The following is a 26752-nucleotide window of genomic DNA, read 5'->3' as shown; positions in this document are numbered from 1 at the left end:
CTGAGCCTGCGCGTCCGGAGCCTGTGCTCCGCAACGGGAGAGGCCACAACAGAGGGAGGCCCGCATACCACCAAAAAAAAAAAAAAAAAAAAATAATGTGTCTATGTTGACATCAACTTTCACTTCCTGATTTTAAAACAAAATGTACAACATTTTTAAATAAAATGAATATTTCTCCACAGGGGGATCTTTCCTGATTATTGTTTTTGACTGAAAGCCCAGAGCTATTTTTATTCTCAACTACGGTTTCTTCACCACGGGGTTTGTGGTATAAGGAATCTCTCCTATCATTTTGAGGACTTGATGTTTAGTTTTCTACTTGATGCTAATGATATTCCAGGCTATCATATCTGCTATTGTTAGTATAAGTCGCTGCAAATATAGACAAGATATAAGTAAATAGCACTTAAAAATTCTTACTATTTCTCTTTTCCTTTTTCAGTATCTATACTGAGAGCACACCCCTGGACTCTCTTTGCTTTTTAATTGCATTTCACAAAGGGAACTCCTTCAGTTCACCCACTCTCATACCATGTTATGCGTTATAACCCCAATTTACAGACTGTATTCCACAGGTTACACTTTTATATTGACCAACTCCCTGGGGATGTATGTTCTATAAATTTTTTTGATCATGTGCCCTAACTACAAAAATGTTTCTTTCCTTCATTCAGTAAATATCTATTAATAAGCAAACTATGTTCCAAGCACTGGGGTTAGAGGAATGAACAGAACAGGAAACAATCCCTGCCTTTCAGGAGCTTCACTCTAGTAAGGAGGGACACAGATGTACTTCTGTACCAGTATGTTATGTGCGCTAAGAGGTAGATGGTCAAAACCACAATAAGATATCACATCACACTTGTCAGCATGGCTGTCATCAAAAAGACCGCAAGCAGCAAACGTTGGCAAGGATGTGGAGAAAAGGGAATCTTTTTACACTGTTCGTGGGAATGTAAATTGGTGCAGCCACTGTAAAAACAAAACAAAACAGTATGGAGGTTCCTCAAAAAACTAAAAATAGAGTTACCATAGGACCCAGCAATTCCACTCGGGTATATATTCAAAGAAAATAAAAACACGATTTCAGAAAGATATCTGCACCTCAATGTTCATAGCAGCATTATTTACAATAGCCAAGATATGGAGGCAAGCTAAGTTCCATCGACAGATGAATGGATTAAAAAAGATGTGGCACATATACACAATGGAATATTACTCAGCCATAAAAAAGAATGAAATTTTCTTGTTTGCAACAACGCGGATGGACCTGGAGGGTATTATGCTTAGTGACTGAAGTAAGACAGAGAAAGAAAATTCTGTATGTTATCACTTATATGTGGAATCTAAAAAATAAAACAAATGAAAGAATATAACAAAAAAATAAGAGGTGGATGGGTAAGTGGTAGAGGCTGAATATAGTCCCTTGGGGTCCAGGAAGAGAAAGAAGTGCACACATCCAACTTTTGAATGATGCTGCACAGCATGTGAGTTAACAAGTTACCCCGTCAGTAAACTAGCAACCTATTTACACTGCAAGAAGGTTTACTGGGGATGTTTTTACAGTGGACAATGTTGGTTTTTTTTATTGCTCAAATGTTCCCAAGTGGCCTTTATTTCACAAAACTATTTCCATTAAAATTATTTCCTATACCACTTTTACTATAGGATACTATTCAAATGAAAATCAGTCGGCAAATTTACAAATTGTGCACTTTTAAGTCATTTCTTCTACGTTGAGGCTGTACACATCAGACAGCATCAGTGCCCAGGCCTGAGTCAGTGAATTCCTAGCGCTCTTCCATTAACCTGGACTCGGACTTTCACATTCGGTCAGGTATCCGTTACACCAAAGCAGCTTCTGAACCATGTGTTACCTGGCCCAGGTGGAAGCTTAGATTTTCTATGTTCTTGTGTGATTTCCCCAGCCCATTACTAAATCAATTAGCCAGTCTCTGAAGACCATGGCCTACATGAGATGAAGTTTACTACTGCTACTACCTACATGAAGGATGATGGAATCAAAACAAGCAAGCAAACAAAAATCAAAAAATTTTAGGAAATAAGGTGAAAGTGAGAAAAACTTCTGCATGAGACCTGTATTAATTTTCTGTTGCTGCTTTAAATTACTACAAACTTAGTGGCTTAAAACGTCACAATTTTACCACCTTACAGCTCTACTGGTCTGAAGTCCAGTGGGCTTACCTTCAAAATGAAGGTGTCAGCTGGGCTGTATTCCTTCTGGAGGCTCTAGGGGAGAATCCATTTTCTTGCCTTTTCCAGCTTCTAGAGGCCGCCTGCATTCCTTGGCTTGTGGTCCCTTCAAACTAGTGACAGCTTGTTGAGTGTTTCTTGCAAGTCTCTTGACTCTTCTGTCTCCCTCTTCTACTTTCAATCCTGGATTATCTGGGTAGGCCCAGTCTAATCATATTAAGGTCAGCTGATTAGCAACCTTAATTCCCTCTGCTACCTTAAACTCCCTTTTGTTCTGTATTGCAACATATTAACAGGTTACAGTGGACAATGTTTTATGAGTCCTCCTTTTAAATGTCCATTACAGAAGAATGCCTAAACTTTGTCCTACTTTTCTTTCTTCCTGTATTCTTCGAGGTTATATTCAGTCTTTGTCTCTCACCCATCGATCTCATTTGTGATTTGAAATTTCACAGGCACCATAGTTTGACTCTTGAAATGTCTACTTGTTGTGGAGACGTGGTGGCTGATGTGTGATGGTTACTGCCAAAATACCCTGCTAGGGAGAGCACAAAATGGCCCACGCTTCATTATGAGTGATTTTAATTCTCGCAGATGAATAGGAAGAGGATCGGGAGGTCCAGTGTGGAAATGGAAACATGCCTCTTATGTGGGTTACTGTGTGCTTTTTCCTTTCCCCTGCAGGTTAATTGGCACGGCTACCGTAGCCCTGAAAGACCTGATCGGTGACCAGAGCCGGTCGCTGCCCTACAAACTCATCTCCCTGCTAAACGAAAGGGGGCAAGAGACTGGGGTGAGCATTTCCCTCTTGTTGAATGACTTTGAAGTGAGATGGCTTTGCAAAGGTTCATTAAGACAAGAGAGTGAAATTATAAGTAGCTCACTACACACACACACACACACACACACACACACACACACACACACACACACACACACACACACACACACACACACACACACACACACACACACTCCCTACTGGTTTTTTTTTTTTTTTTTTCTCCCTACTGGTTTTGAGATAAATAGGTGCATTTACAAATGATATGGCCTCAACCTGTACTCATATTGACAGAACTACAAAGTAGATAAACTTGATTTTCTATGGCAGAATGCTATAGCGTGAGTGGGACCCTCTCTTGGTACAGCTCTGGGCATATTCACTTGGTTGTTAACATTTGTATGGTGAGTGTAGCTGTGTGTATCAGATACTCTTTGAAGCATTCTATAGAAGGTAATTCATTAATATTAGACCAGAATATCAAGATGTTAATATCATGATTTTTTTAAAAATTAAGTTTATTTATTTATTTTTGGCTGCGTTGGGTCTTCATTGCTGTGTACGGGCCTTCTCTAGTTGCGGAGAGCGGGGGCTACTCTTCATTGTGGTGCACGGGCTTCTCATTGCAGTGGCTTCTCTTATTGCGGAGCACAGGCTTTAGGTGCCTGGGCTTCAGTAGTTGCAGCGCGTGGGCTTAGTAGTTGTGGCTTGCGGGCTCTAGAGCACAGGCTCAGTAGTTGTGGCGCACAGGCTTAGCTGGTCCGCGGCATGTGGGATCTTCCCGGACCAGGGCTCGAACCCTTGGTCCCTGCATTGGCAGGAGGATTCTTAACCACTGAGCCACCAAGGAGGTCCCCATGGTCTTTATTATTCCATTGGCAGCTGAATGTTTTCTGATCACAGCCTCTCTAAACAAGTACACACTGATATTGTCTGATATGAGACCAGAAGAGAGACTCTTTTTCAAGTGCACTCTTTTTCAAGTGCACTTTTAAAAAAATTGACTCTAGCATCACAACTTTCAGATTTCTTAAGATTGCTAACAAGCACTCATAAAGCTAATATGCTTGCCCTGTTAATCTCTGACCCCTTCGTTTTCCAAACAATTTGTCAATATTTTGCTTGGGAGCCTGGGCAAAGGGAGAAAATTTAAAAGAGGCCATCCCTGAAGGCAAGACTGCATTAATGCCCATTAGGAATGTCAGTTTTGCTGGTCTAGTCTCCAAAACTTATAGGTTTGCTGTGAATTAGCATTCTAATCATAAAATGTAAATTCAGAATGTCAGCTATCGTCTATCTACCCCAAGGTATGCTGTATGCTGATACTAAGGGAAGATGGTACAAGTCAGTGATTTTTCTGGCTGTTTTTTTCCTCTTTAAAGTAGAGAAGAAAGCATATGTAGAACCCTGAAATGGCAGAATTGTAGTCATTGAATGGAGTAAGTAAGAGTGAGGGCCTCGGGCCTGGCCCCCTGCTATCCCCTTACCCCTGTAAGAGGGCCTGGAGCACCTCTGAGGATCCTGAAGTTATTGGGAAGCCATTGATACAGAGGTCGAGCCATTCATGGACTCTTCTAGGGTTTGAAAGGTGGATTCTTCAAGTTTGGCAATTGAGCCCCTTATTGCATTCGGTGTTCCTATTGTGGCCTGGTTGTAGCCATGAGACGCTGCTCTTATGATTCTATATTTGCCAAGAAACTGCTGTCAGAGGCATCATTTATTATCCTGTTCAGTGTCTCCCAGGTCATAGTTCTTAAGTTGGCAAAGAATGTGCTGATCCATGAGGGAGTGTTTACTAATGAGCAGACAGATGGGAGAAAACAGGGCAATTGTGTGTGTGTGTGTGTGTGTGTGTGTGTGTGTGTGTGTGTGTGTGTTAGAGTTTACCAGGTGTAGCAAAGTAGCAAATGGAATTGTGGGATGCCCATTTAAATTTGAATTTCAGATAAACAATGAACAATTTCGTAGTATAAATATGTCCCAAATTTTATGTCCTGCATTTTATCTGATAACCTGGGTGTGTGTGTGTGTGTGTGTGTGTGTGTGTGTGTGTGCGCCATTCTTATTTTTAAAGGAATTCTTTTATTTTGAGGTTTATCCTTCCGCATTTTTGCTGTTAAAAGTCCTTGATTTTGTGAAATGATTATAGTAGTAGATGGTAGTTGAGGGCATGTGTTGGGCAAAATAAAAATTAGCGACTCTATGTTGAGTCCCCCTCGCAAACGTTTTTGAAATTTTATCGGTTCATAAAATATGAAAGTATAGGAAACCCTGCCCTAAAATCATGCCCCATGTGAGAAATTTAACTCAGATTTTTAAAAAATGGGAATAATTTTATTTCCTGTAATGAGTTAGTATGTTTCTTCCTTTCTGATAATGAAAGGTCTATAACATTTTATGTTCTCCTTCTTGCCTTGGCTTCTAGCCAACTTGCGGTCAGATTTAATGCAAGAGGGATGGCACTTATCTTCAACTTCATGTTTTGCATCTTTGTTTCCTCTTGAATCAGACTTGTTTCCCTTTTTTTGAACCCCATTTTATGAATCACATCGTTTTATAACTTTTTGTCAGTCACTTAAAACTCTTTTTGGAGAGAAGTGTGAAAATAAATTTCAGCAATTAACAAAGACGTCAATGAGCAAACAAAAAACTTAAACACTTAGAATGATCCTCTGTGACTGTAATTCTGTGATTGGAGGCCATCTCCAGCCTAGGAAGGAGGTTTGTTACAAGTTCAAGCTTCCTTGTCACAAAACTTTCCTCCAGTTATGAGGCTGCCCCTTAGCAATGATACACTTGGCAACCTGTACCAGTTAACTGCTTTCCCAGGTGCGCCCACTCCACCTGGGCTCACACGGTGGGAAGATATAAACAGTGGAGGGTGTGTCATCCTTCTCTCTTTCTCTTCTCACTTTCCCGTCCCCCTGCACACCCCTGCTAGAACTTTTACTCCTGCTGAATTGGTTTGTGTTGAGTCTGTAGCATTCTGATGCCCTGCACTGATTCTGTCTGCAATGAATTTTTTCTACCCAGGCCACCATTGACCTGGTGATCGGCTATGATCCACCTTCAGCTCCACATCCGGATGACCCCAGTGGGACCAGCGTGCCAGGCTTGGGAGGTAAGCTGACCCTCCTGAAGGCCCCGCCCACACCAGGGGGGATGTACTAATGGCACACAAGGACTCTCCAAGCAAGCTCTCCTTGTCTCTATATTCTCTGTAGCTCCCTGCCCACCTAGACAGGGCCCCATGGGGCAGGTGGAGCTGCCCTGAGCTGGACATTACAAGAGTTTACCAAATGCCCTTCAAAGGAGAGGGGACAGCAAGACAGTCCTTTACTGTTGCCGAAATTCGGTGACAGAATACCGGTGCCAGATTAAATCTTGGAGACAAGAGTTTTGGGTGAAGTAGAAAGAAATAGCTTTATTGCTTTGCCAGGTAAACGGAGCCACAGCGGGCTAATGCGCTCAAGATTGTGTGTCCCACCCTGGAGGGGGTAGTGAGGAATCTTATAACGTTCAAGGAGCAGGGCGTGATCAGCTCGTGGGCATTCGTCTGATTGGTTGGTGGTGAGGTAATTGGGAGTCCGCATCATCAACCGCCTGTTTCCAACGGGTCGGGGGTCTGCGGGCTTGTGGGCAGCCTACAGTTAACTTCTTCCACCTGGCGGGGGGTTTCAGTATCTGCAAAACAGCTCAAAGGACACGGCTCAGAATAGTATCTGTAGTCCTTGAGGAAGAACTAAAGGTCCCTGACTTTGTTTAACGGCTAAAGTATTATTATTTTGCCTTGCTTGGCTGTTGTTCTTCCTTTCTGCATTTTCTCACTTCTCTGGTTAAATGTCTAAAGTTTTTCTACAGACAAAAGGCAGGCGGAGGACATGGGCGGGGTCTATTCTGGGAAGGCCTCATAGGGTCCTGCTTGGTTACATGACTGAGCAGCCTCCCGTGAGCCCGTCCAGCAGAAGGTCCCAGGCAGGGCTTTGCTTTGGGTTTGTAGCTTGCACCCCATACACTGTTGCCTGGTTGTGAGTCTCAGGAGTGGCCTCTACTCTCTTCACGTGTCTTCACCTCCTAAATGTGCCATCACCAGGCTGCGCTCTCAGCCGCCAGTCTCGTGGTCGGAGCCCTTGGATTGGAGCCTCTCTCTCCCTTGGCCCTGACCCCGTCCCGCCTCCGAACAGCCCCTCGGTCCTTTAACCAAGTGCTTCCTGCCGCACAACCCACCTTGTGCTCCTTGTTCACGGACGTGAGTTGTGGGTCATTCAGGGCCATCAGGTGCTGCTTTGGATGGGGTTGGGGCGTGGGACTCGGGGTGGGTTTTGGGCCGCAGGTGGAGGGCAGCCTACAAGACAGTCAGGCCTTTCACGCAGCTGAGTCCGACCTCCTCTTAGCGTCTTTCCAGGGTGACGGGATGCTAGACGTGTCTCTGTGGCTTCCTCTGCGCCGAGGGGTCTCACCAGACACCCCCGTCTTCCCAGCCTTGGCATGCGCCCCAGGGAGGGAGGGCCCACTCGCCCCACCTTGAAATCCCTCTTCCTGGGAGGGCACCCTGGCCCTGGTTCCTGCCAGGCCTGGTTCCTCCGGTCCTGGCTTCTCTGAGTTTTTCTTGGCTCTGAACTCAGCTCTCTGGCCACCTGAGGGGTCTTCCTGGCACCTGTGGCAGCACCTCCCTTCCTGCCCTGTGATGCTCTGCCCCCTTCCTGTGTGACTTCTTGTCTGCCTCGGCCCCCTCTCAGCCATGGCCCCTGGTCTCCCAGCCCACAGACGGCCCGATATTAAGGATTGGGCCCATTAATTGACCATGTAGTTGTGTGTCCAGCATGGGTCACCTGGCCCCTTCTTCCTTGGGGACATTTGGGACTGACATAGCCCCTTACCTCTTATAAGGGTACCAGCACATCAGCAATGCGCTCTGCCTTCACCGTCTGCCCACTGGCACCCCGGGCACGCTGCTCTGTCCTTGGACACTCTCGGCCCCGCAAGGGCCCTGTGGTGGCTTGAGAACATCTGTGGCCCCCTTTGCTGCCAGAGCAGTGATGACAGATACACCACAGAGGAAACAGCGCAGTCCTGAGCAGCACGCCAGCCGGGGCTGAACCAAGCGGTCCGACCAATTTCTTTCTCTTCTGCTGATGGCCGCTATCACCAGTGTTTGCTTTGGCCTGGGAAGGACAGTAGGTACTTTCGGGCCCAAAAAGGCAGCCCCAACTGGTGGGCTATCCGGTGTAGCCTCTGAACTGGGAGGACCAGGGTGCCTTTTCTTACACTGATATTTTTCCTAAGCCAGATCCTATTTACTAGTTTCCTAAGGCTGCTGTAATAAAGTACCACAAACTGGGTGGCTCAAACTATAGAGATTTATCCTCCTGCAGTTCTGGATGCTAGATGTCTGAAATCAAGGACTCTAAGGGAAATTCTGTTCCATGCCTCTGTCCTAGCTTCTGGTGGTTGCTGCCAATCCTTGGTGTCCCTTGGCTTGTAGACCCATCACTCCAGTCCCTGCCTGTCATCACACAGTGTTCTCTCTGTGTGTCCATGTCCAAATTTCTCACGTCTTATATGGACACCAGTCATTGGATTCGGTCCACCCTAATCCAGTGTCCTCTCAGGTTAACTTGATTACATCTACAAAGACCCTATCTCCAAATAAGATCACATTCTGAAGTTACAGATGGGCAAGACTTTGGGGAGGACGCTATTCAGCCCTGTATACTGGTAGATAAAAGACAGTTTCATTATGTTTATTCCATTTCAAGAGCCAAAATGTTAAATGGGCCCTTTTGAGGTACCCCTTGAGCCGGGCCTTTAGGAAAAAAATAGCACTGAGGTTCATTCAAGTAGAAAGAGTAAACTTATAGTTTACGGTGAACTGGCGTCACACAACCTCTTAGTATTTATGGAGTAAAGAAATTGGTTGCTGGGTTTCCTTACCCATTGCTCAATGCTGCAGTGAGGGTGGTAATTCTTTAAAATACAGCTCCTCCCCTCCAGGAGCTTTCAGTCCAGGTTTGGAGACAAGACTTTTTTTTTTCTGAAGGTGTAACATTATGGATAAGAGCAAGGGCTTTGGGGTCACACTAGCCTAGGTTAGATTCTGCGTCTATTGTTAATTAGCTGTGTGACCTTGGGTAAGTCACTAAACTTGTCTGAATCTCGGTTACTCTACTGTAAGGTGGGGGAGAACTGTAGCACATCATGAAGTGGTTGCAAGGATTAAATGAGATAATGCATAGAAAGCACTTAGCCCAGTGCCTGGCATAGAGTAAGTTCTACCTTAATGTGGTCTTTATTATTATTATTATCACAAAAACGGTTCTGGGTAGCTGTAGTTATGAGCTCAGTTGAGTGCCACAGTCTGTATGAACATTCAAATTGTTTCCTCTAAAAAGCAGAGTTATTAGAAAAGAATGATCTGGTTTGGCTCAGAGTCATGTTGAGATGACTAAATGCTTTTTTGTTAAATATCTTAAAAAAGGGGAGTGGGTTGTGTCCTAATGGACCAGGAAGGCTTCGAGAATGAGCAATTTATCAAGCTGTTGGGAGTATAGGGGGAGGTCCCATCTCCTAAGATGGACCCTTGTAAGCCCAAGCTCAGAAAACACGCCATTTCCTCGGAGCAAAGACTGCTTCCTTAGAAATGAGAAAAGCACCAACTCTTGACATTTTAAACCCACTGGGGAGAAAACCCTTGCCATCCAGGCTCCCTTTGCCCAAGGCTCCTTCTCCTCACCTCAGGGTTTGTCTTGGCAGCACAAGTCAAGCTCCAGCAGTGCATGTGGACTGAGTCCCCCATCCTCTTAGGAAGCTAGCTGATTTTCAGCGGGTTCCAATGGCAGGTGGCCAAGGTCTGCCTCAGAAGTTCTTTTTAATACCTGATACTGCTGGACGGAGATAGGAGATGAGCCAGAACTTGGGTTCCTTTTATTTGGATTTCAAAGAATGTTAGCAAGTGCTGGCCTGCAAATGAGCTGTGTCCGCAGGGCAATTTTATGTTTAAGTGTGAAATGACAAAGTGAAATTTATTTATTTGAAAAATGAACAGGTTTCTTTGATCTGGAAGTGCCATCTTTGTTCTATGAGATTAACATTCACCACAGCTGGTGGCGTGGTGAATAATGATTTTATAATCTGGCTAAAAGAAACTTAAAAAAATCTTTTAATGTCCTAGATTATCTGGATTTTTTTTTTAAACTTTTTTTTTATTTGGCTGCATAGGGTCTTAGTTGCAGCACGTGAGATCTCTCATTGCAGTGCGTGGGCTCCAGAGCTCACGGGCTGAGTAGTTGTGGCATGCGGGCTCTCTAGTTGTCCCACAGCATGTGGGATCTTAGTTCCCTGACCAATCTAACCTGCGTCCCCTGCATTGGAAGGCGGATTCTTAACCACTGGACCACCAGGGAAGTCCCTATCTGGATGTTTTAAGATAAAACTTTTTTTGTCTTAATGTGACAATTCAGCTAAGCAAAGATATCTTTGAGTACTTAGTACAACTCCATGTTAGGGAAGACACTAAGGAAAAAAAACCAACACCTTACAGTCTTGGGGGAAATAAGAGCAATAAACATGAGACAGAAATAACAGCAAGGCAGCCACACCTCCTGCCATCACGGACCTTAACATAAACAGAACATCTGGCCAAGAAATTGGTTTTTTTCACTTTCCTTAAATTGACTCTAAAAATCTTTACCATTTTGTATAAAAGTAACGAGTCCACTCCCTCTAATTTAAATATCAATAGATCTTTTCAAATTTTAAAACATGAACTCATTGGGGGTGTTTTTTGAGTTCAAAAGCATATCTGCTTATAAAAATATAAACATCACAGGGAATATAAGACACAAGAACATACAAATCTCTCATAGTCGCAACCTACGATAACCACTGTTCACCACTACTGATACTGATTTTAAAGGTTACCATCCACATAGTGGGATCTGCAAAGAAGACATTTGAAATGTTAACGATAGGACACAAAAGTGAAGATTTTCAGGAAAATTCACCTCTGCAAGTTGAAGAAACTAATTATGACCATAGACCACGGGAACTGAATACTTCAGAGGTTCGTGAGGTTTAGTTTTTTGTTTTTTTAAGACTCTTTTTTAAGAGAAGTTTTAGGTTTACCACAAAATTGAGAAGAATATAGAGACTTCCCGAATGCCCTCTGCCCCCACGTATGCATAGCCTTCCCCATTATCAATGTCACTCACCAGAATGGTGCATTTTTTTTTTTTTTTACAAAGGATGAACCTGCATCGACGCATCATAATCGCCCAAAGTCCATCATTTACCTCAGAGTTCACGTTTGGTTCTACAGGTGTGGACAAATGTATAATGGTCTATATCTATCATCATAATATCATACAGAATATTTTAACTGCCCTAAAAATCATCTGTGCTCTGCATATTCGTCTTCTTCCCACACACACCCCCAACCTTTGGTAACCACTGATCTTTTTATTATCTCCATAGTTTTGCCTTTTCCAGAATATCACAGAGTTGGAATTATACAGTATGCAGTCTTTTCAGATTGGTTTCATTCACTTAGTAATGTGCATTTAAGGTTCCTCCATGTCTTTTCATGACTTGATAGACTTGATAGTCTTTTAATGACTTGATAGCTCTTTTTTTTAGTGCTGTATAATACTCCATTGTCTGGATGCACCACAGTTTATTTATCCATTCACCTACTGAAGGATATCTTGGTTGCTTCCAAGCTTGGCAGTTATGAGTAAAGCTGCTATAACTTGCCGTGTGCAGGTTATCCGTGTGCAGGTTTTTGTGTGGACCTAAGTTTTCAACTCCTTTGGATAAATGCCAAGGAGCATGATTGCTGGGTGATAGGGTAAGAGTATGTGTAGTTTGTAAGAAACCACCAAAATGCCTTCTGAAGTGGCTGTACCAGTTTACACTCCCACCACCAATGGATGAGAGTTCCTGTTGCACCAACATTTGGTGTTGTCAGTGTTCTGGATTTTGACCGTTCTAATAGCTGTGTAGTGGTATCTCATTGTTTTAATTTGCATTTTCCTGATGACATATGATGTGGAATATCTTTTCATATGCTTATTTGCTAACTGCATATCTTTGGTGAGGTTTCTGTTAAGGTCTTTGGCCCATTTTTAACAGGTTGTTTGTTTTCTTATTGTTAATTTTTTTAAAATTAACTTATTTTTCGGCTGCATTTGGTCTTGGTTGCTGCGTGCGAGCTTTATCTAGTTGTGGCGAGTGGGGGCTATTCCTCATAGAGGTGTGCAGGCTTCTCATTTGCGGTGGCTTCTCTTGTTGCGGAGCATGGGCTCTAGGCTCATGGGCTTCAGTAGTTGTGGTACGCAGGCTCAGTAGTTGTGGTTCATGGGCTCTAGAGTGCAGGCTCGGTAGTTGTGGCACATGGACTTAGTTGCTCTGCGGCATGTGGGATCTTCCCGGACCAGGGCTCGAACCCGTGTCCCTTGCATTGGCAGGTGGATTCTTAACCACTGCACCACCAGGGAAGTCCCTATTGTTGAGTTTTAAGATTAAGAGTTGTTTGTATATTTTGGATAACAGTCCTTTATCACATGTGTCTTTTGCAAATGTTTCCTCCACTTCTTGTCTCGTTTTCTAATTCTCTTGATATTGTATTTCACAGAGCAGAAGCTTTTAATTTTAATGAAGCCCAGCTTATCAATGATTGCTTTCATGGATCAGGTCTTTGGCTTGTATCTAAGGGGTTCCCTTTAAAGGAATGCTTTCCTGAAGCTCTTATTTCAAAATGACAAAGGTTGAAGAGCCTGGGGCATAGGTGGCTTAACTGAAAGTGTGTGGTGTCAGAAGGTCTGCTTTTCATTGCCTGCCTCTGAGACTTTTCCCATGAAAGAGCGGTGGGCTGACTCAGACCACCGGCTTGACCTTCTGAAAGCCTGTTACTTTGCCAACTTGATTTGCCAGATGTCATTTAGCTTGACTGGAGCCTACATCCCCGTGGCCAGAATAAACTACTTTTAAAATCTCACATCTATTTTTGAAGAACAGCCTGTTAAAAGTATACATTGTTCAATGCTAGAAGTGCAAAAAAAAAAAAAAGAAAAATACCAAAAAACATTCATAGCCAGAGTTGGGCACTTCAAATTCATTTCATTCCATGAACACCAGAGTCACTTTGCTTGAAGTTAAGTTCAATCTGGTTCAGAAAACATTTACTGCTACCTGTCTGTAGAGCATACAGAGGTGAGAAAGGTATTGTTTGCCACCAGGAGCTTGTGTTTCAGTAGAAAGGTAAGATATAAACATGAATAACTATAGGTCAGCGCTGAATCTAATAAATTCCTCAAGGGAAGACTAAGCTAATTATTATGTGGGAAACAATTTCTTAGAAAAAGTGCTTTTTCAGCTGTGTATTTCAACTGTGTATGCTTACCGCCTAGTACAGCACTTGGAAAACCACAATGTCCAATAAATGCATGGTTGATTGAATGAATGAGTGAATGATGGATGAGCAATAGATATGGTTTAAATTTTTGTTAAAGAGGGGCATTTTGGTGAACACTAGTGTATAGGCCAAAGTGACTGATTCATTCAGAGGAGTAGTAAAAGGGAAGCATGTTCCTGAGGGCCGGGAGTGCCAGACTGAGACATTTGTCCTTGATGAACAGACCATGAGGATCCATGGGAAGTTTTCTGAACAAGGGACTGTCTTGTTCAGAACTGCCCTGGAACATGATCAATGTGTTAGAACATCATTGCAGGCACTGTTTCCACGATTAGGTTTCTAATTGGCTTTGTCCTATTAGATTAGGTCTAATTGGCTTTGTATTAGGCCATTTTTTTTCCCCCCAGGATATTTAGGAAAGTCAAAGTGATGATAATAAACAAGTGGTTCTTAAATTTTAGAGACATAGTAAAATCATCGGGGGAAATCTTTAAATGTGCAGATTTCCAGCACCTATCTCCAGAGGGTCTAATTTAGCTGATCTGAAGGGGAACCCCCCAATCTGTATGGTTAACAGGAACTTCCAGGAAATCCTGATGAAGGCTGATTATGGAGCTCACTTTGAGAAGCCATGGAGTTGAGCGTTTTATCTGGTTAACATTATCTTGTCCTGATCCAGACAGAGCTCTTTGGGCAGCATTTCCTAGCTTGGCTCACAACCTCCATCAGTCAAAGGTAGATGCTGCCAGAATTTCCCTGCCAGCCTGTGTTTGCATCACTGTTTGGTTACAGGCACTTTTATGGTACCTTTGCTTTGGTCAATGTATTGGAACTGTTCCAGAAGATTCTCAGGGCCCATATAGTGCCATTTACCCAAAAATCAGAGTGAAAGGTAATGAATTGCTTATGGTTGAATGCAGATATTTATTTATATAACTTCGAACATGTTAGAAACCCAGCAAAGTTATTATTCAACATTCCAGCTAAATCAGCATATTATCTCCAAAATGTTTTCATGCTTAGAAACTTACTCTCTCGTGTTCTGCTTTGTACTTTTTAACTTACACTGATGATACCATACCAGCCTTCTCCTGATTTTGCAATGACCTTTGGCCCAAGGTAAATTAAATTCTGCCTTAACCAGTACGACCATTTAACAAGACCTCGTCATGAGAAGCAAAATGAATATCACAGGCAGAGACTGGCATTCTAAGATTCTGGAAAAACAGGGTTGCCGTGGGGAAATAGTAAATATTGACCCCCAAAAAAGCAAAAATATTCATAAAGAAAGGAGTCTCCATCAAGGAATGGAAGAGGATTAGGTGGGATAGTGGCCCAGTTAGTGCTTAGGTGGAAAAGATGAGAGGCATGGAAGTGTTTGGATAAAGAAGCCTGTTGGCTAGGGAAGTCCTGGCCACCCTGATTGCCTATTTTCTCTGTGAAATAAGAAGGAAGGTCATTAGCTGATGGTGAGAAGGATAGAATGTTGGAAGCTTTCAAGGTGCAAAACAGGTGGGAGTTCAGAAAAGTGAAGGGATTTGACCTTGTTAGCTAATCAATGGCCATTTCAAACCAGGATTTAGGAGAACTTGGACATAGGTACTTTGGAAACATGGTAGGATAGCTGGTCAATCCTGTGAGTCCACTGAAGGTTTGAGATCATGAAATTAAAGTGACACTAGTCGGTAAGGTGTGTGTTCAAGTTCAGTTACCTTTGTGAATGAGTGTAGTAAGTGGAGAGTCAAATGAACCAGGTGAGTACGATGAAGTGAGGGGAATGGAGGGACTGAGGGGCACTTAGAGGAGCGACTGCAGTGTTAGATCCCAGAATCTAACAGGTTAGGAGAAAAGGACATGAAGGGGGTGGGCAGGGGATGTGATGTCGTCCACAGATTGGGGCAGCCTGTGTGACTGCACACTGTGGACTGGAGTCATAGAAAGAACAAACTGGAAAGATACAAAAGATGGCCACTGGAGTCCTGTCTACACAGAAACTCAGAATGTGAACTTTTTTGGGAATAGGGTCTTTGCAGATGTAATCTGTTAAATGAGGTCATACTAGATTAGGGCAGGCCCTAAATCCAATGACCGGTGTCCTTAGGAGAATAGGTGAGGACCCACAGACACACAGGGGAGAAGGCCATGTGACAGCAGAGGCAGAGGTTAGAGTGATGCAGCCATGACCCAAGGAACACCAAGGATTGCCAGGAGCCACCAGCCACTAAGAGGCAAGGAAGTCTTTTTCTCTAGAGGCTTCTAAGGGAGCATGGCCCTGCCAACATCTTGATTTTGGAATTCTGGGTTTTGGAACTGTCAGAGAATAAATTTTGGTTGTTTTAAGTCACCCAGTTTGTGCTACTTTGGTACAACAGTCCTAGGAAGCAAAGACAACCAGCAACTTCCTATTCAGTCGGCAGTTCCTAACACACTGTTGCCTTCTGTGGTCATGAAACACTCATACTTTGTAGATCCTCTTGGCTGTGTTCCAGGGCATGCCTGGGTCTCAATACGGGGCGGGGCACGCCAGTTCAGTGGCTAATGTTGGGTAATTTCACAACTCGTGCAGAAGGGTGTGTTCGCAGTGCCCTAAGGGCCCCGGTCATTCTTTGTGCAACACTTAGGGTGTTAGCATTGTTTAATTCTGTGCAGCTTCCTGCCACATAAAGGGGTGATTTCCTGCTCAAACAGCCTTTTGCTGCTACGGAGAGATGCGGATGGTAGACATGACTTGGTGTGGTTTCCCTCTGATCCATCCCTTCAGCCCAAAGTCTGACTAGCAGAGATTTCCAGAAGAAATTGGCTCTTTGTTACCTGCAGTCTGTTTCTGGAACATCCATCAAGAGCTTAAAGAGGATTTGTTCAGAGTCCAGCACCACAAAGGGCTATGATTTACCCCTTCTTTTGCCGTAAACAACCACCAACCCCAAGTGGAACAGTCCACAGCAGGGAGGACATCGCACTTGGGCCCAAGGTGGTCCAAGAAAGTTCATGTTAGTTGTTGGAGGAGCCTTAAAGTCATGTGGCCCAGCCATTGCCCAGTCTGGTTTGCACAGGGGAGCCTGACTGTCCGTGCTTCCCTGAGGCTGGTGCCAGGGTTGGGAGGAGCGCCCCCTGGCATCTGGGTGCCCTCTCCCGCGAGCCCTGCGGGAGCTTTGCCAAACTGCTGGAGAACTCGAGAGGGCTCAAGCAGGGGTCAGGATGTCCTCGTTCGTTTGTTTCCTCATTCCACATTCGTCAAGCCCCTGCTATGTACTAGAAGGGTGCGTGTCAGGCACAGGGCAGCTGCAAAGAAGAAAAGGGCAAGCCCCCAGCTTCTGAAGAGGGGAAGGTAGTGGGGAGACGCACAGGTTAATAACTGGTGCAAGACTGGTGAGGACTGGATAGAACAATGTGTGGTAGACACGAGAGGGCGGACTCAGTCTATCCGGTGGGGGTGGTGGGGACAGAGCAAGACAGTATTTCATCTGGAACTTGAGGGAGGTGAGCAGCCCGCCAGGTGGAGAAGAGGAAGGACATTCTGAGAGCTTGGATCCAGGCCCCAGGCAAACCCTTCTTTCGAAGCCTCTTAAAGAAGAGGGAAGAGGAGGCCCAGGTTATCACGCAGAGGTGGCTGTTCTCCACCTGTGGCTTCTGTGGGGTTTCCTGGTGTCCTGACAAAGATGTTGAGGAACTAGGAGCACAGCATCACCTTCACCTGCAGCCTGGTTCTAGATCCAGTCTTAAACCAGTGAGGGGAGGGTGAAGATGTGGTCTTGGTTTTAGCTCAGCTCCTAATAACCTAACAAGTTGCTTCAGCTTTCTGGACCTCAGTTTTTCTACCTATAAAATGGGGTGAGGGGCAGGTTAGATGAGGATCTTTAAGGTCCCTTCTAGTCTAAATTCTGCGGGTCTGTGACTCCTTGAAAGACTGATGTGTGGCTCCAGAGAATGTTGGGTCAAAGGAGCCAGAGGGCTGAGGAACGGAGCGGGAATGCACACTTGATGAATTGGAGACAAAGAGGGGGGCCTCGAAAGACCCTGAAAATATGTAGTCAGTGCCAGCAGGAGAGCTGCACAATTCAGAGAAGTATGCGTGGGCCCTAGTGTCCAATGCCATGGAAGGTGGGGCATGAAGATTCAGAAAAGGGCCCTGAGCTTAGCAAGAAGAGGTTCACGGTTGACCTTTGCAGAACAGGCGCCGGGCTTAGATGGGACGAGAATGAATGGAGGGGTGGTGAGGAGGAAGATTCCTCCTGGACTGAACTCTGAGGCAAGCACATTGGGGGGACCTTTTACTTCCTTGTGGTTGCCCCTGTCTTACTCTAGGCCCTGTCCCCTGTGCTGTTCACTCACTGCCCCCCACCCCCACCCCTTAACTGCTTGCTAGGAAGTGCTCCAACTAAACTGACTTCTCAACAAAACTAAAAAAATGGAGAAAAAGGAAGAAAAGATTAATTTGTTGGGTTGTGCTTTGTGCCAGGCACAGTATTAAAGGCTTTGCATATAGATTAATTTTATTTTTACAATAACCTAGTGGTAAATACTATTATTTCCCCCTTTTTACAAATGAGGAAACTGAAACAGAAATTAAGAGACTTACTCAGACTCACATAGCTCAAAACTGGGATTCCAACCCAAACAGCATGACTCCAAAGCCCAAGCTTTAAGAGCCGTGCTACACGGCGATCTGATGGAACTAGTTCATACTATGACGTGAGTGACTGGCAGAGGACTCCATATTGAAATTGTCTCCCACGTGATTTTGCGTTGTAAAGGAGGAGGTTCAAGATCCAAAGGTAGGGAAGTGCAAATGCTGGTATTTTTTAGATAAGGTAGTTAGTTGGTCTTCTAGTCTCTCTTAAATTATATTGTACAGATTACCAGGAGTTCAAACTTTTTGTCTATTAAGAAAAAAATAACTGAAGTTTGTCATTGAGTTTTAAAGAGTTTGTGAATAATGAAAAGGGGAGATATAGAAGGCAGAGTTGATTTTTGTTATTTTAGGAGAGAAAGATCTGTGTATATCTGAAGGCAGAGGGGCGGTCCCTATGGGGAAGGAGCCACTGGAGGTACTTGAAAGGGGGGACATTTAAGGGGTCCCCAAAGAATCAGCAGGGAGTGGGATCTCAGGCATGGGGAGGGGGTTCACTTGAAACACATTTTCCCCCTGAGTGTGAAGGGAAGCTAGGGGACAGATGTGTATGGAAGTGACAGACCAGGAGGACAAAGGGAGAGCATGACGGCCAGCTTGGTCTGCGTGGCAAGAAACTGGGGGTGAGTTTCTCATCTGCCATGAGGGTGGAGAGGGCATTTGAGAATCAGGAGGCTCAGGCAGAAAGGAGACAGTACAAAACCTCATGAGTAAAGATCTAGAGAAAAGATCTGTAGTGGGAAGGGTGGAGTTGAAGTATCCCCTGCAAGGCTTCAATTTTCTCCGGCATTTCCCCACCTTGCCGTCCTACTGCAGGAAGGCCCCTGACCTCAGGCAGGGTTCCCAGGTCAGAACTGAGTGATTTCTGGCTGGGTCCATTTGCACCATCTCCTCGCTCTCCCCATGGCCTCTGACGTTCTCCCTGTCACCTTGAAGACAGCCTGAATGAGTGCTCTGATGCACGTGAACACATTTTCCTAAAGAAGCTGTATCTGAGTCACAACTCATCCCAAGTCAGTGTCACCGAGAAGTGTCTCCTTCACCTGCTGCCTCCGGAACACAGAAAACCCTCTTGGGTCCAGGAAACCAGAGTGTTCAGACGCATGCAGGGTGAGGGCCGTCTCTGACTGATCCCTTTTTGGTGTTTTAGGAGAAGAGGAGGAGGATGGCGGTGATGAGGACGGGTTGGACAGTACGGTCAGGGTCCAAGGGCGCAGGGGGCCGGGACGGATGGTGTCGGAAGCTCACCTTGCCCGGAGGCTCACAAAAGGGAAGAACAGCCGGTGGATGCTGTCCAACAAGCCACAGGACTTCCAGGTAGGAACAGCCCGAGGGGCCGTATTCCCGTTGTACTAACACTGTGTTGTCCAGCTTCTGGCAATTGTGGTGTTGCTGGAAGAGCTTCTGCCTGTGGGCAGTGGCTCAACTAATAAAAAGGGATGTCAGGGCACAAACCCAATAAGAAGAGCTCCCCATCTTTCTTCTGCAAGCAGCAGTAGATGTAGTCAATCCACATGAGGCTCTTCAGAGAAATAAAATCCCCTTCGGTGGTAGGAAAGAGCTAATCAAAGAATAGAGTCACAGGTATTGTGTTTTTCACAGCTCTGGCTACTTCCTTGGGAGACAGCCATGGAGTGAGTTGGTACCTCTCAGGGCTCAGGAAGACCAAGAAGGAGGCTGGGGTCTGAGCAGCAGCCTCCATCGTGTCCTGTGCTTTCCTGGGCCAGCTCTGGACTATTGCAACCCCACTACTGATCTTGGTTTTTGCACCCCAACCCCAGTTCCCATCATGAGAATGAGCGCAGGTGGCTGCCCCCAGTCCGCAAGCACAGGACGTTGCAAAGCTGTGCTGGCCTGGTTTCAGCTGTCCTGACAGGTGAACGAGCTGAGGCCACACCTGAGGATTCTCTTACATGCCGTGCTGGGAAAGGCTCAGTGACGACTCCCCTCCTGTGCTTGCAGATCCGTGTCTGGGTGATCGAGGGCCGGCAGTTAAGTGGCAACAACATCAGGCCTGTGGTCAAAGTCCACGTCTGTGGCCAGACCCACCGAACAAGAATCAAGCGAGGGAACAATCCGTTTTTTGATGAGGTAAACAGGTGAATGCATGTCCTGCTCTGTGAGTCTGTTTTATTTATATGCACCTTCCCGGCTTCCACCCACCTCTCCCCAGTTCCCTGTGGGAGGGGAACACCTGTGCACACACAGTACAAAGTTCCGGCGTTCAACGGTCTGCGCTAAGAACCACTGGGTCTTGAAGTCGAGTGGCCTGCTTTGTCGCTGGTTCTCAGAGCTGCCAGTGTCTCTCTGATGGTTTTGCAACAACTTCTGGAGGGAGACCTTTCTAATGGGTCCTCGCAGCCCTTATGATGGAGCACACAAAGCACTTACACCTGCCTTTGCTCTTTTTAATTAGCGGATGTCTCTGAGGGGTGACTCCATGTAACTAAGTAACCCGATTTTCAAAGGTGTCAAAACCTACTTGACTATAAAAATAATATAGGTTAAAAAAAGCAATTATGAGCAGAGAGGGTTTTTTTTTCCTCCATACTGAGGTTATAGCCTGTTCTGTTGACCTCTTCTGCAACACCCCTCAAAAATACTGAATACCTTGACAGTTGTCTTCAGTGCCACAAAACTCCACGTTTAGGACTCTGAAGAGAAATGGGAAGTTTGGGGAATTTTTCAGAGTCCAGCCTTACTCTGCTGAGGCGATTCATTTCTGAGGTTCCTTGGGTCTCATGCTCTGGTCTCTGAGGCCAGGCCTTTGGTACCACGGTTCCTCTTAGTTCCCTACAGCTTGTAATCCCAGCCCTGGCTCTGGTGTTGGTTTTTTTCTGACCTCTATTCACGGAAGGAACCGGTTTCTTCCATGTGGTGCTCCTGTTTCTTTCCCTTTGTTCAGCCTGGACCCCAGCTTTTCAAAGGCCCCATCTTATTCTCACCTCTAACTTCTTAGATGAATTGCAGGCAACAGCAGGCAGCTAGGTAGTGTCAAAGCTAACACAGAGGTGGGTGCCCACGGAGATGGGGCACTGGAAGTGGACTTCGGGAAAGGCTGGGAGAGAGTCACGTTGGAGGACAAGACAAGATTGCAGGGAGGATGAGATTTGGAACGACCTGATGCCTAGAGCATAGGACCCATCCAGGTGTTTATAAGGCAGGACAAATATTTATTCAGCCTCATTCTGCAGGAATCTCCAGCTCAGAATCTTCCACTTTAATGAATTCTTTTGAGATTAGATCTCTTGGTAAAAGGGAAGAATCAAATAACTGATTCACAGACCAATTCATAAATCAATAAAAGGATTTTACTAAAAAATCCCTAGTTTACACACATATTCTTAACCAAGTGATTAAACTTGCTATCACCAATAATGGGACAAATGGACATGTGTGTCCTGATGTGATATAATGTAGGTAATCAGCATCATCTGTGTCATTTCTTGTCCAGTGGTCAACTTGAATCTAACAATGAGGAAAAATTGACAAAAATCCAGATTGTGAGATATTCTGCAAAGCAACTGGTCTTGATAGAAATAAACAAACAACAAAAATAAGCCAGGAGGGGCTTCCCTGGTGGCGCAGTGGTTGAGAGTCCGCCTGCCGATGCAGGGGACACGGGTTCGCGCCCCGGTCTGGGAGGATCCCACATGCCGCGGAGCGGCTGGGCCCGTGAGCCATGGCCGCTGAGCCTGCGCGTCCGGAGCCTGTGCTCCGCAACGGGAGAGGCCGCAACAGTGAGAGGCCCGCGTACCACAAAAAAAAAAAAAAGCCAGGAGTATTGTTCTAGATAAAAGGAAACTAAAAAGATACAACAACCACATACAATGTAAGACCCTTGAGTGAATCCTAGATTTATTTATTTATTTATTTTATTCTAGATTTTTAAAAAGCTAAAAAGAACTTTTTTCAGGAAAATTGTAGAAATTTGAAAATTGATTATGTTTCATGTTAAATTTCTTGGGTGTGATAATTATATTATGGTTTTATGAAAAGATATCCTTGCTCTTAGGAGATGCATGCAAATGTATTTTTAAGGAGTGAAGTGTTACGTTATCTAGAACCTTCTTCCAGATAGTTCAGTTAAAAAAAAAAAAGTGACAAAGCCAAAAGCTAGTGTCCCAAAATGATGACAATTGGTGAACATAGGTGAAAGATGGTGTTTATTTACAATTTTCATTTTTTTCTGTGAATTTGAAATATTTCTAAGTAAAATGTAGAAACAAGTCTCAGTTTAAGTAAATGCTCAGTCTTTCTCTCTTAGGACAAAAGTTTATCAGCACATAAACTTTGGCTTTATGGTACAACTTTTTTATACCCAAATTTCATTTCCCAGGAATCAACCTTAAACTTAACTGTAACAATGAGTTAAAATGTGGTTTCTACCGACTTTACTGAGGCCCTAACATTATCTAATGGGCAGAGTTGACTTTAAAGGTGTTTTGTTAGAAAGAACAAAATGAGAGTCACTGGATAGAAACAATAGTGCTAAAAATGGAAGAGAATTAACCTCAACTTTCCAGACATGCAAGCCTTGAGCACATGAAATAACCTTAGATCTCTTTTTTTTTCCTTAATTATTTAATTAGTTAATATTTTGGCTGCGTTGTGTCTTTGTTGCTGCTCAGGCTTTCTCTAGTTGCAGCGAGCCGGGGCTACTCTTCATTGCGGTGGCTTCTCTTGTTGTGGGGCACGGACTCTAGGCACGTGGGCTTCAATAGTTGTGGCACGCGGGCTCAGTAGTTGTGGCTCGTGGGCTCTAGAGCACAGGCTCAGTAGTTGTGGCGCTCGGGCTTAGCTGCTCCATGGCATGTGGGATCTTCCCGGACCAGGGCTTGAATCCGTGTCCCCTGCATTGGCAGGCGGGTTCTTAACCACTGCGCCACCAGGAAGTCCCTGCCTTAGATCTTTAGTTAGCTACTAGATATCTGGTCCCAAATGAACAATTTTATTTAGTTAAAAAAACACTACAGTTGTTACTTAACTTTTTTTCCTTTTTCTGACATGCAGAGGTTAAGTTGAAGCTCATGACACTTAACCTGAGGGCCTTTTCCAAGGTCCTTCAGTGGGTTCATGTGGTCACACCTAATTGGGGGTTGTGTCTTGTAGTATTTTAGGAAGCCCCCCCCCAAATTGTAGCATCAGATCCCACTAAACCTTAGACTACCCCTGCTGACATTCAAACATTTTTCTCTCTTATTTCGACAGTTATTTTTCTACAATGTCCACCTGACTCCTTCTGAATTGATGGATGAGGTCATCAGCATTCGGGTAAGGGGGCCACGGAGTAGGAAGGTAGCGCTCACTAACTGCCAGATGAAGCCGATAATCTTTTCACTGCTCTCCTTTCTTCCAGGTTTATAATTCGCATTCTCTGCGGGCAGATTGTCTGATGGGGGAATTTAAGGTGGGTGTCAACTGTCTGTTTCATTCAACTTATAACAAAGATGGGCACTTTCATAATGAGGAATCTGATTCCTGGCCAGGTCTCAGGATGCCCATCTTGGTGACATCTTAAGGTTATGTGTAAGGCAGTGATGCTATGATTGTTGTTGAAGGCTGGACATGAATGCCCTGGGCGCTAGAGGCCAGTTGAGTGTCCTCTGACCTGGGTCTAGTCAACTTCCAAAGTACAGCACTTACCAGTGTCCTAAAGCAAGATGCCCAGAAACTGGCACACCAGGGCCCTTCACAGAGTTCCTGCTGTGGATGGAAGCCAGTGCACTGCTACAAAGGGAAGGGTGCTTGACTGTGGCAAGAAGCCCATTACCCGGCTCCACTTGCCAGTGGCCCAGAGCTCTATCTACAAAGCCAGTTACTGTAAACCTGGAGCATGAAAGGCAAGCCAAACCAGGGAAGAGAATCAAGATGCTTTTCCAAGTAACTCACACTGCAGTGAACGACAAAGACTTGGTTGGTGCCTTCTCAGCAATTCTACGTGGAATGGGCTGCTTCTTTTTTTTTTTAATTTATTTTATTTATTTATTTTTTGGCTGCACTGGGTCTTTGTTGCTGTGCGCAGGCTTTCTCTAGTTGTGGCAAGTGGGGGCTACTCTTCATTGCGGTACATGGTCTTCTTATTGCGGTGGCTTCTCTTGTTGCAGAGGACGGGCTCTAAGTGCATGGGCTCAGTAGTTGTGGCTCGCTGGCTCTAGAGCACAGGCTCAGTAGTTGTGGCGCACAGGCTTAGTTGCTCCACGGCATGTAGGATCTTCCCGGACCAGGGCTTGAACCTGTGTCCCCTGCATTGGCAGGCGGATTCTTAACCACTGTGCCACAAGGGAAGCCCTGGGCTGCTTCTTGAAGGAAGGAGCTCCCAGTCATTAGAAGTCCTAGAAGATGATCTGGGTCTGGCAGACCTGTGTTCATACACTGCCACCAACTAGCCACATGTCAACCTCTGTGATCCTTAGTTTCTTCGTCTGTAAAATGGGATCATTGTGAAGACTAGGTGAGATAGGATATATAAAGCACCTAGCACAGCACTTGGCATATTGAAGTGCCCAATCAGTGGGTATTAGTATTAGCATTAGCATTAATCAGTTGGAGAAAAAGGAGGAGGAATATTGGATAGGTGACTTCCCATAGGGTGACCAAAGTCCAGGTTTGCCTGAGACTGAGAGTTTCCACAGAATGTGAGACTTTCTGTGCTACGGGAAAAGTCTCAAGCAAACCAGGACACATTGGCCACCATGTCTCTGCCAGCTCTAAGACTAGCTCATTCATTCAAAATGATGGATTGAGAGCCTTCTATGTGTCACACATCAGGCCAGGCATTGGGTATACAGAGAGGGTAAGATGGAAATGTTGGATCTCAAAGAAATTTGTCTAGTCAAAAGCCTTATTTTTAAGTGTAATAATAACAATGGTTTCTAGAAGTGAAAAAACTGATTTTAAAATCTGTTTGAACTACTTTAAATTATTTTTTACCAGATTGATGTCGGATTCATTTATGATGAACCTGGTAAGTAATGTTCTCCCCTGAACTTGAAGACTCTGAGAATCTAGAAAATTTGAGGGATCAAGGAGAATCAAAAAAATGTTTTTCTTGATTGAGAAGAGGAAAGGATACTTAGTGGGAATTATGGTAGTAGCAGTTTAGCATGGATGGCTTTTTTTTTTTTAGTGGTAATCATCCAAATAGTAACAAATAGATAATTTCTCTCTTTTGTTGAGGGCATTTTAACTTTATCAAAATCAACGTATAAAACCAGTGAATAGAGCTTAGAGTCTTGTTTAAGTCACACCAGGGCCGGACGTGGGTGGGGAGGGGCAAAGCAGAGGACATTAATATAGAGTCTCAGCTGGGGAATTTGGCATGTCATGAAGACACATTGGAGGACATGCTTGTTTATCTTACCACAGATGAAATCACAGACCTGTCAGCTTCTCTTTAGAGTATCCCTGTCCTTTTACGCCTTCTTTATTTTAGGTCACGCTGTCATGAGAAAATGGCTTCTCCTCAATGACCCTGAAGATACCAGCTCGGGTGCTAAAGGCTACATGAAAGTCAGCATGCTTGTCCTGGGAACCGGAGATGAGCCTCCCGTGAGCCCCAAATTCTCTACCCTCTACATTTTTTTCACTAAAAAAGAGGACTAGGAGTTACCAGTGGGCACCAGTAGTTGTGAAATGGAGCACAGCTTTCAATCAGTAACTCCAACCCTCCAGTTCCTCCAATTTTCCAGAAGTTGTTCTTTGCTTCATGACAGAATTATTATTCCAGCTCACTTAGGCTCCTTCCTGGTGTCTATGAGTGGGTTTTTCGTTCAGTAAAGATACGTGTGTTTTTAAGACTTCCCTGCATCACTGCATCTACAGAGCATGGCTCCCTTGCACAATCAGGCATCGCTACCTAAGGGGACAGTTGTTATCCTAGAAAATTGGGCAGCAAGCCAGTGGCCAGAAAGAAATTAGAAGAACTTCAGGAGCTATCTCTCTTTCTCTACTATTTAGTGCTCAGAAGATTACAAAAGGATACATTATTTTCTTGTAGTGTATTGATCCAAGAAACATGAGCATTGATTTTGCAGAGCAGTTTTGAGGTTGAATTGGTGCTGAACTCTTAAGCCCAAAACACAGGAAATCCTAATGAAAACAGTTCTGATTGGTTTTATTTTATAAGCACCAATTTGGCTTCTTCAAGTTCTGCTTTCCTGTGTGTATAATTTGTCATCTTGTGTCCCCAATAGCCTGAGATACAAGATCGTGGTAATGACAGTGATGATGTGGAGAGTAACTTGTTACTCCCTGCTGGCATTGCCCTCCGATGGGTGACCTTCCTGCTGAAGATCTACCGAGCGGAGGACATCCCCCAGAGTACGTATCGATTTAATCCTGCCCCAGGATTGTCGGCTATCTGCGTGATTAGATGTGTTAAAATTATACTTTGAATAGTGATCGGTGCTGCCGCTGTATGTCTGTCTTCTTCTTTCTTTTTTTAAAGAATTTTTTGAAGGTGACATTAACTGAAGCATATGCTAATTGCCTTTCTTAGCAGTAGTTTAGGGTAATAACTTCCTGACTACAGTAGGCCTCCGTTCTTTTTTTAAAAAAATTTTATATATTTTTGGCTGTGTTGGGTCTTCATTGCTGTGCGTGGGCTTTCTCTAGGTGCAGCGAGCGGGGGCTACCCTTCGTTGTGGTGTGCGGGCTTCTCATTGTGGTGGCTTCTCTTGTCGCGGAGCACAGGCTCTAGGCGCGTGGGCTCAGT

General features: G+C 44.6%; 1 protein-coding gene across 3 annotated transcripts in view; it reads left to right on the top strand.

Annotated features, from left to right (window-relative positions):
* Positions 1-26752, top strand: part of MYOF (myoferlin) — a 160139-nt gene that overhangs the window by 38423 nt on the left and 94964 nt on the right. For all 3 annotated transcript variants that reach the window (XM_007107116.4, XM_055081062.1, XM_007107117.4), the window contains exons 4-12: positions 2899-3007; positions 6029-6116; positions 19187-19353; positions 19999-20127; positions 23248-23310; positions 23396-23446; positions 24973-25003; positions 25472-25587; positions 26232-26358. In XM_007107116.4, the coding sequence (XP_007107178.2) occupies positions 2899-3007; positions 6029-6116; positions 19187-19353; positions 19999-20127; positions 23248-23310; positions 23396-23446; positions 24973-25003; positions 25472-25587; positions 26232-26358 (881 nt within the window). The remainder of the gene's footprint in view (positions 1-2898; positions 3008-6028; positions 6117-19186; positions 19354-19998; positions 20128-23247; positions 23311-23395; positions 23447-24972; positions 25004-25471; positions 25588-26231; positions 26359-26752) is intronic.

The sequence above is a fragment of the Physeter macrocephalus genome, chromosome 20 (assembly GCF_002837175.3).
Source record: "Physeter macrocephalus isolate SW-GA chromosome 20, ASM283717v5, whole genome shotgun sequence".
NCBI classification, from domain to species: Eukaryota; Metazoa; Chordata; class Mammalia; order Artiodactyla; family Physeteridae; genus Physeter; species Physeter macrocephalus.
Note: the sequence above shows the minus strand (reverse complement) of the source record. Positions and strands in the feature narration are given on the sequence as shown.